The following is a 9423-nucleotide window of genomic DNA, read 5'->3' as shown; positions in this document are numbered from 1 at the left end:
ATTCTCTCGGTGGCTTTTTAATATTCTTTTTTGTACTTCAAAAAAAAAATTCTTTCTTGAGAAATAATGTTCACAATATTTTTACAATAAATCTTAAATAGCAAATTATTACAGGTTGTTATTGTTGGGACAAAAAATTAATTTTATTGTTAGGTTCAAATTTGAACCAATAATAACTAACCATCTATGATTTGTTATAAAAATATATTGTAAAAATATTATGGACGTAATTTTTTTTTTTTTTTTCTTTTTTCTTTTGAACTAAGAAAGGAATCATAATCGATGATACCAATAAGTAATGTAGCATATTAGCATCTGAACTGTTTTTCAATTGGGCTGCTATTTTTGTGAAGTAATCTCACTCCTTTTGTAAGGGATTTTGATCAGTAAAGTGTTCTTCAACAAAGTACACGCCCAAACTGACCGAACACAAACCCAAACCCAAACACAAACACAAACACAAACCCACCTTTACTCTCTCTCTTTTGTTAGGGTTTTCGATTTTTCACTCAAAGCTTTGTTTTTTCAGCCATGGATTCCGGCGACGAGATCAACATCTATAGCGACAATGAGGTCAACGGTTATTACGGCGAAGATGCAAACAACACTGACTGTAACTATGACTCTTTGATCAAAGAAGAGGACTTCGTGGATTCTGATTCCAATAGTCCTGTGGCTAAAAGGCCTCGTCTTGAAGGTCCTCCAGACCAAAACTACACGGTGTTGAAGCAATCAGATATACGTGAACGCCAAGAGAACACTATTGCAGAAGTTGCCACGGTTCTCTCTGTATCAAAAGCAGTCGCAACAGTTTTGCTCCGTCACTATAATTGGAGTGCTGTTAAGGTTCACGAGGCATGGTTTTCTGACGAAGATCGAGTCAGAAAAAACTTGGGTTTATTACCCATCATCGAATTCCCACTTGACAGCACTGAAGTCAAGTGTGGAATATGTTTCGATTTGTTCCCAACACGCGATGAAATTGTCTCAGCCGCATGTGGTCATCCTTATTGTGTCGAATGTTTTCGTGGTTATATTAGGACTTCGATCAACGATGGTCCTGGATGTTTGATGCTGAGGTGCCCGGACATGTCTTGTTGTGCGGTTGTTGATCGAGACATGGTGAATAGTTTGGTTTCTGAGGAGGAAAAGCAGAAGTATTCGACTTATCTGTACAGGTCTTATGTCGAGGAGAATAAGAAGATCAAGTGGTGTCCTGCTCCGGGCTGCGAGCACGCAATTGAGTTCGATGATGATCAAGGTTGGGATGTGACTTGTGCTTGTGATTTTAGTTTTTGTTGGAATTGTGTTGAGGATGCTCATCGACCTGTGGATTGTGAAACTGTGGCTAATTGGATGGCAAAGAATGATGATGAGTCTGAAACCAAGACTTGGATATTGGCTCAAACGAAGCCCTGTCCCAAGTGTGCAAAACCAATTGAAAAAAACGAGGGATGTATGCATATGACATGCCATTCACCTTGTCGATATCAGTTTTGCTGGATATGCCTTGGTGATTGGCATAATCATATCAACTGTAATGGTTATAAGGAAGACAAGAGAAAAGAGGTAGAAGAGGCAAAGAGACATGTACAGAAGTACAATCATTACTATGAAAGATGGGCAGCTCATAACTTGTCAAGGCTAAAAGCTGTTTCAGACTTGGGTAGAGTGCAAACCGAGCAGATTGAGCAGCTTAGTGATATACATGGCAAAACCCAAATTGAGCTGGGGTTCATAGCGGAGGCTTGGCAACAGATAGTTGAATGTAGAAGAGTGTTGAAGTGGACCTATGCATATGGGTACTATCTGCCTGAGGCTGAGGATGCTAAGAAGCAGCTTTTCGAGTTTTTACAAGGGGAAGCAGAGGCTGGTCTTGAAAGGCTTCATGGATATGCTGAGAAGGAAGTGAGGCAGTTTCTTAATGCTGATGAGAGATCAGTAAATTTCGAAGGGTTCGAGTTAAAGCTGAAGAGCTTAACGGGAGTTACCAAAAAATACTTTGAGAAGCTGGTTAGCGCACTAGAGAATGGCCTATCAGAGGTGCAAGAAGCTGGCAAGAGTAATATGGAAGAACGTTGGCGTTGTGATCGGTGTACTTATGCCAATTCCTGGGAAAATGTAACTTGCGAGATTTGTCACATGCACCAGTGAAAGACATTTCAGCATCTCTTTGTGGTGAAAGGAAAGCACTGGTACTGTATATTTAGGTTCTGTCTATTTCCAAAGTCTAAATAATCTATTGTAGATCCATCAAGTTGTTTTTTGTAAAGCCTCATTGGTCAATTTCTCCTATTATCATTTGACGTTTTTAATGGTTTTACAATCTCTCTTTTTGGAGCGCATCTCATGCTTTGAGATATGTGAACTCCCTAATTAGGCTTTTGGTTGTATTTAGGTGAAAATAATTTTTATCTCCTCTATTCCAATTTCCATGTATGCTCTGTTTATACAATTTTGTTTAATTAGTTGTTTGTCCTCTCACCTTCACTTTCTTCTTCAAATTAAGGACGAAGATAAGTTATATTTATGTACCATTACAGAGCAAGTTATATATATGTGCAGGTACAGTACAAATACGTGCATAACATTGCACATGAAGAAAAAGATTTGTTTATTTTAATTTTGATAAACTCATCAAAATCATCATCTTAATTATTAATGAAACTTGCAGGGTTTTCTTATTTACACTCCAAAAGTTTAATGGGTAAGAAACGAGACAGTAGCGGAGACCAGAGGAAGATAAGTTGATTATCATATACAGAGGCTCATGCCCACCCAATTTTATACCCTAGTAATGTAATGATATTTTGTTTTGTTTATATGTTTTCACAATCCCTAGTAATGTAATGATATTCACGAGTCACCAGTAAGTAAAATAATGATGTTCCAAGGATACATGTAATTTTCTTTTTTTTAGAAGACTCTGTCACAGGTAATGTAATTTAATGATATATGATGTTCCAAGGATATATGTAACATACCTGAAACAAAACTCTCATAATTTATAAGGACAAAACTCTCATAACTTAAGAACAATCCATTCATTATTGTGCCTTAGTTTTCCAATTAAACTCAACTAAAGATTAGTACAAAAAACCTGGTCCTTAAGAATGCCAATAGAATGGGACATGAGAAGTACACTGTTCTCAGTTGTGGCCACATGAAGTCATTCTTGAATGAAGGTTTTGGATACCTAACAAAAACTATACTTTCAAATTCTTCCGTCTGTGGGAAATGATAAAGAAATGGACTACTGAGGTCAATTTAACTACCAAAGTAAAGAATTCAATCTTTTCAAGTTGATTAGCAAAAGCCTCAAAAAAAAGCATTTAAATTTTATAACTCTCATTTCTAAACAAAGACCCTACAAAGGCTTCATATGGTTATAGTTATGAAAGACTACCAACTTGTGCAGTTTTGCCAGCAAATTCATCATAAATACAGAACTTTTAATTTACAACCCCACTATAAGGTTGTACCCCCACCATCAGACATAAGAGATGCAGCAGCAGCAGCGGCAGTTGGAACAACCCCTGTTGAAATTCCTGGTTTTGATAAATGCAGGAGCCTGAAAAATAAATGCCAGAAGCTCGCAGATGTTACTGTCAGACCAAAAAGTTGAGTGCTACGAAATTTCAGGACAGGCAAGTTCAACCTTGATCTTTATTATTATTATTATTATTTTTCAATAGTTACAAGGAGGGTGTATTTAAACCCATGATGTCTTTTAAACATCAGGAGGTGTCAACCAATTGAGCTACAAGGCTCACAGCTAGTTCAACCTTCATCTTGATCATCCTAACCTCTATTCTTTTTTTTTTGGTTGATAAAGTTGATTATCCTGACCTAACAGATTTCGGGAACCACATGACCTAAAAGCATATCATAAATGCCATGCCAAAGATTTTCTCATAAACCACTATTTAAATTTTAAACAATGCTGAAAAGTTCAAATCCCCCCCTCCCTCAACTATTGAAATACATATGTGCTAAAGGGTGATGACCCAATTGTCCCTTTAAAAGAATAGAAGTTCATGGGCTGAGTAATCTGGCCAGTTAACAAGTGTACACCAGTGGTCCTAGGTTTAAAATGCAATATGCAGGGTGGCTAAGCGTAGCAAGCTTCCTAACTATGCATTTTAAAAGTGATAAAAGCTCTTACGGTGCAAGATATTCGCAGAAAGATGACACTGCAGAAACAACTTCAGTGTAATTTTCAGCAGATGCGGGGGCTGTCACTTCAACCATCTGTATACCCGGAGTTACAGGCACAGCCTCATCAGTTGCATGTAGTTTCAGCATCTTATTAACTGAGGACACAGTAACAGTGATTTGAGCACCCCTTTGGAAATGGAAGGCAAATCCCACTCTTAGCAGCTCATGGTCTAACTTGTAGCCTAGTGCATAAAATAAGCGGAGCACATTCTTGCTGACTTTGCTTTCCACCATGGTCCTTACTAGAACTGAAATTTGCTCAGCACCTGCACCCCTCATTGCACCTCCTATATGTCTAACGGTCCTACAAAATTTATTTTTTACACTTAAGCACAATAACATGCACAGGTGCAAACACAAACACACACACACACAAAATTTAATAAACATGATGGGAAGGGGAAAGATCCAAGTTTTACCATGTGGGTTCAGGCTGCTCAAGATCGCATAAGAGTCGAACCTCTGAAGCTACAGCCCCTAAAAGAAAAAGAACATAGAAAAAAGAAATAAAGGAAAGAGAACTAAGGAGAGGGAGAGAACTTCTAAACCCATTAATATGCTTTTCATTTGAACTTCTACTAATAAGGAGTCAGATAACAAACATCCTCAGAAAATCATGACAGGCTCTTAATTATGTATAAAACTTGCTTATCAGAGGGATTTTTTTTTGGGGGGGGGGGGGGGGGTGTGGGGGGACTACATATAAAATGTGGTCGTATTTAGTATGCATCTATATATGCAGATGACGAAGGTAAGCTTTCACACCCCACTTCTTTTTCTCTTTTTTTTCCTTTCATTGTTAGGTGGCTGAGTAACCAACCATGACCTTAGCCACCCTGCTTATTGCATTTTAAGCATAACATGAAAAATATTAGAAAATAATAAACAATAAAGATCAACTTATATGTCAAACTTAAATTTCATGGGAAAAATTCATTGCCTTCAAAATTTTATCAAAACTTTGTAACATGGAAGCTAAACAAACAATAAATATGAACCAAGAATAGAGTCACAAAGTGAAAGAATCAAATAGGTGACCAATATGGGTCAAAATTGTATCAAATAACCACTGAAGGATATTTCATTGCCTTCAGTATAGGCTTACAAAAGGTTAAGGACCTATTCCAAGTTGACCTGATTAGTTTGACGCATTAACTATCAAAGCTTGACCTAGACACACAGCTCCATATCAGAAAGAAATATACATACATAAACTCACCAAGGTTTGGGCCACTTTTAAGGCATATTTCATGGATCCTCAAGCGTTCTTTATGAACACCACAAAGACCCTGAAGAAGAATTTTGAGGGCCTCAACATGCTGCAAAATGGAAATCATGTTTAAGATAACTTGAAATACCATCGAACCCTTTTTTTTTCCAAAATTAAAAAATAGAGAAATGATTAAAAAAATCTTTTGAAGGGTCAGCAAAAAGAAAATAGGAGCTGATAATCATCATCGGCAAGTCGTGGACATTAAAAATGATTTTAATTATATAACAAATAAATTAAAGGACCAACAAAAGGAGTTATCAAAAAAAGAAAAAAGAATAATTACATATTTCATTTTGTCATTTGTAGTTTGAAAATTGTCACTTTACCCACCTTGTCATTTGTGGTTTAACTCCATTACACAGCCATAACTTCCACCTCACTCTTTTCCGTTAGAAAAGCACATTTTAACACTAAAATATAACTTAAAACGAATCAAACACCTCTATATAAAAATTTTCACTCACCTTGTCACCCAAAAAAAGACCCCCCACTAACATAGGCTGCAAAATGGATAAAGCTTTCCAAGTGAGGCATAAAGCAAATTGGTTCTCTCTTACCAGGTCCCACTACAAGCTCATTAATGCTCTTTTATATTTGTGTGTGTGTGTATGTGTGTGTGTGTGTGTGTGTGTGTGATTTTAGAAGGGTCGGATTGTGTTGGTGAGGACTTTGTACATTTGGAAAAGAGAGGCTAAGAAAATTGAGTGTTGTCGTAGAACAAGCTCGACCTACAGTTACAAACACTACAAAATGGGTTGTGATAATGTGTCTCATAGAGAAAATGAGCTTCGCTTACAAGAAGCATCATCTATTATTGGTTTTAGCAATAGATTTAAGATTCCTAAAAAGTTTTTTAATGACTGTTTAAGTATAGTCATAGATTGTTTCTCTTATTTTTGTGACAAGATGAGAGAAAGTTCTTGTACAGAGGCTGTTCGATCTGTTTTAAGTTATTTTTTAAATTTAAAAAGTGTTTTCTAACAGAAAAGAGTGAGATGGGTTATGGATGCATAATGGAGTTAACCTTAGGTGGGTAAAGTAACAACTTTCAAACCACAAATGGCAAAGTGAAATTGAGCCAATGCCAATCCAGAGGTGGGTGATATGTAATTATCCCAAAGAAAAACAAAGGACTAACAAAAGGGGGTAATATAATTTTTGCAACATAGAATGTTAGTAGGTCAACAAACTCAATTTGTTTAAAATTGAATATAAGCTCTTCAATCTCTAGATTCTCTACAAAGCTTAAGCACATCCCATACAATGCAGAAGTTAACACCAATTATATTGATAAACAAGACAATGTATTGAACCCAAACCAAAACCAATGGTGTGTGACATTCTACAGGAACGTTCATTTTGAGCCAACAAGAGAGTGGTATACTTTTGCCCCTTCTTTTTTTCTCTAGCAAGAGATTGAAATAATTGAGAACCGCACCTTGATTTCTTTTTCTTTTTTGGGTAAGTGAGTTTTGGTCCCTATGAGAGATGCAAACTAATGACTTCCACTTCATGAGGCATGATCCCCAACCAATTGCTACCATTTGGGGCGAGCATTGCATTTAGAAATAAGAGAAATTTCAGAAATATTTAACCTACGAAACATAGATTACCCATACCTCAAAGTTACATATGGTAGCTTCAAATTTTAGAATACTTGCGGCAAAAATTTCCTCAAGTTTTACAACACCACCAGTAGCCTGAATGTTGTATTAATTACAAACTTAAAGTTAGAATATATGATTTTGTCTATTGTAAGCAACCCTTTTTTTCTTGGTAATTTATTGCTCTTTTTTTTTTTTTGGGGGGGGGGGGGGGGTTGGGGAGGTGGGGAGGTTCCTAAGGACCAACAGGACTCAGGTTGTAAATCATTCTACTACCCCTCTTTTGGAATTGCACGTAACATTCTACTTCACCTTGTGCATATAATATTCGAATACATGAGGTTAAAATCACCAAAAGTAGATTAGAGCATATCACAGCCTATTTAAGTGTAAAGAAGCCTAAGCGGAAATTGACTTCAACATCTCCCCATAGAGGCAGGGTTATGCCTTGAAATTTCAACGACTTCAGGATCTCACGATGATCTTAAAGTAAGATACTTCTACCAATCAATGAATTTATATCAAGACAGTGTTGCTAAGTGGTTATAGCATTCTCATTCTTTAAATTAGTAAAAAATATGTATCCGTTTGAACAATTTCATCATCCTCTACACTACTAAAAGTCAATACAACAACAACCAACCATTAGTTCAAGATTTGGGGTGGGTTATGGATTCTCAACATCAGTCAAATGTATCATTCTTTTCCCCCAATCGATCATATTTGAACTCATACTCTCTGTTACTTCCTTAATTGGCATAATATATGTGTCAACTAAAAATTTTTTATACCTATGTTGTTACAAAAATTGTTAGAAAATAGATGAGAATAGAAGTTTAAGCCTCTAAGGCACCTATAAATGGGCAAAACACTTTAAGCATTCAAAAAAGAAATCAATGCAAAAATCATAAGGAACAATTAGAAAGAAATGGACCCTTTATTTTATTTTGAAAATTTACCTGTGTCTCTATAATTCCCTGAACCACGCACTCCATCCAAATTAGCTTTAAGTTAATATCTCCAGCACATTCCTAACCCAGTAAGACAATCAAAAATTGGAGAATAAATTTCATAACAAAGTCAGAAATCCGAGCCTACACTAACAAAAGTGATGGGTATATTATCAACTTACATTATGCTAGATTATTCCGAATTCAACTTGTATAAACATGAATCGAGCATAATTTAGAAGAAGAAAAAAATTTACCTTAGTTTTTCAATGTGGTGCCAAGCCTAGGGGGCTAGCTCCTAGCTCCGGTAATATAGACGGAATTTGGTCACCGGAGGAGAGTTGGGATAGCCAGTGGTGGTGGGTGACCGAACTGTGAACGCGGAGAGTAGAGAGAGAGAGAAGACAGAAGAGAAGAGAAGAGAAGAGAAGAGAAAAGAACGGTGGACAGAGACAAGTACTTATTTTATTTTCCTATGTTTTTTTTTTTTTTAACGAAAACACGATGTCGTTGTTTCTTTGTGGGCAGAGAGAGAAAGAGAGGGGAGGAGAAAAAAGTTTGGGATTTTAATTGCAACAAGAATTGAAGGTTGAAATTGGGCTTAGAAATTATGGTTCCATCAAATAGTTACTCTCAATAATTAATAAATTCATTTTATCTGTATATATTAAGAGGATTAGCCTCTCAACACGTGCAGAGGTTCTTCTATTTTTTGGATAAGGGTTAATTTAGAGCATTTATTATAATTTAGGATTACTATATTTTCCAATCATAAAAAAAACCTAGGGGTGTGATGAAAAATTATTTCACCGCATAATATTCATCACGCCCCTAGGTTTTTTTTATGATTAGAAAATATAGTAATCCCAAATTATAATAAATGTTCTAAATGCTATAAAACGTGGGTTTTTTTTTTTTTTTCCTCTTTTGTTTGAATATAAAAGTAAAAAATCATGGAAAAAATTACTTCTAAATAATAGGCAAAATTTTAGGAATAAAAATACTTGGAACATTTTTTTTTTTTAAGTTGTAATGTAAAACATTGCTGGCATATTATTAAAATACCTAAAATATAGAGATTTTTTTTTTTGCTTGAAGTTATAGTAAAATAGGAAACCAACGTTGAAGGACTCAGCACCCTCAAAAAAAAAAAAAACGTTGATGCAAATTTATTAAAAGTTAGTCTATTATTTAGAAGCAATATTCAGCACAATTTTAAAATTTTATCTTTAAAGATAAGTTCTCCAGTATCATTCTTGCTTTAGTATCTAAATAATAGGCAAAATTTTAGGAATAAAAATACGTAAAACATTTAAAAAAAAAATTTAATGTAAAACAGTGCTGGCATATTATTAAAATACCTAAAAAATAGGGTTTT

General features: G+C 35.5%; 2 protein-coding genes across 2 annotated transcripts; one reads left to right on the top strand and one right to left on the bottom strand.

Moving 5' to 3' along the window:
* The first annotated feature begins 328 nt into the window (after positions 1-328).
* LOC142618825 (putative E3 ubiquitin-protein ligase ARI8) lies at positions 329-2786 on the top strand. Its single transcript, XM_075791863.1, has 2 exons — positions 329-2195; positions 2675-2786. Exon 1 carries the CDS (start codon positions 532-534, stop codon positions 2152-2154), a length of 1623 nt encoding a protein of 540 aa, XP_075647978.1. The 5' UTR covers positions 329-531; the 3' UTR covers positions 2155-2195; positions 2675-2786.
* A 536-nt stretch (positions 2787-3322) lies between these two features.
* On the bottom strand, positions 3323-8551 carry LOC142618834 (mediator of RNA polymerase II transcription subunit 18). Its single transcript, XM_075791872.1, has 6 exons — positions 8303-8551; positions 8055-8126; positions 5438-5537; positions 4638-4695; positions 4166-4522; positions 3323-3571 (listed from the first exon to the last, which is right to left on the bottom strand). Exons 2-6 carry the CDS (start codon positions 8088-8090, stop codon positions 3469-3471), a joined length of 654 nt encoding a protein of 217 aa, XP_075647987.1. The 5' UTR covers positions 8091-8126; positions 8303-8551; the 3' UTR covers positions 3323-3468.
* Between the last annotated feature and the right edge of the window lie 872 nt (positions 8552-9423).

Source organism: Castanea sativa, chromosome 1 (genome assembly GCF_040712315.1).
Source record: "Castanea sativa cultivar Marrone di Chiusa Pesio chromosome 1, ASM4071231v1".
Lineage (NCBI taxonomy): Eukaryota > Viridiplantae > Streptophyta > Magnoliopsida > Fagales > Fagaceae > Castanea > Castanea sativa.
Note: the sequence above shows the minus strand (reverse complement) of the source record. Positions and strands in the feature narration are given on the sequence as shown.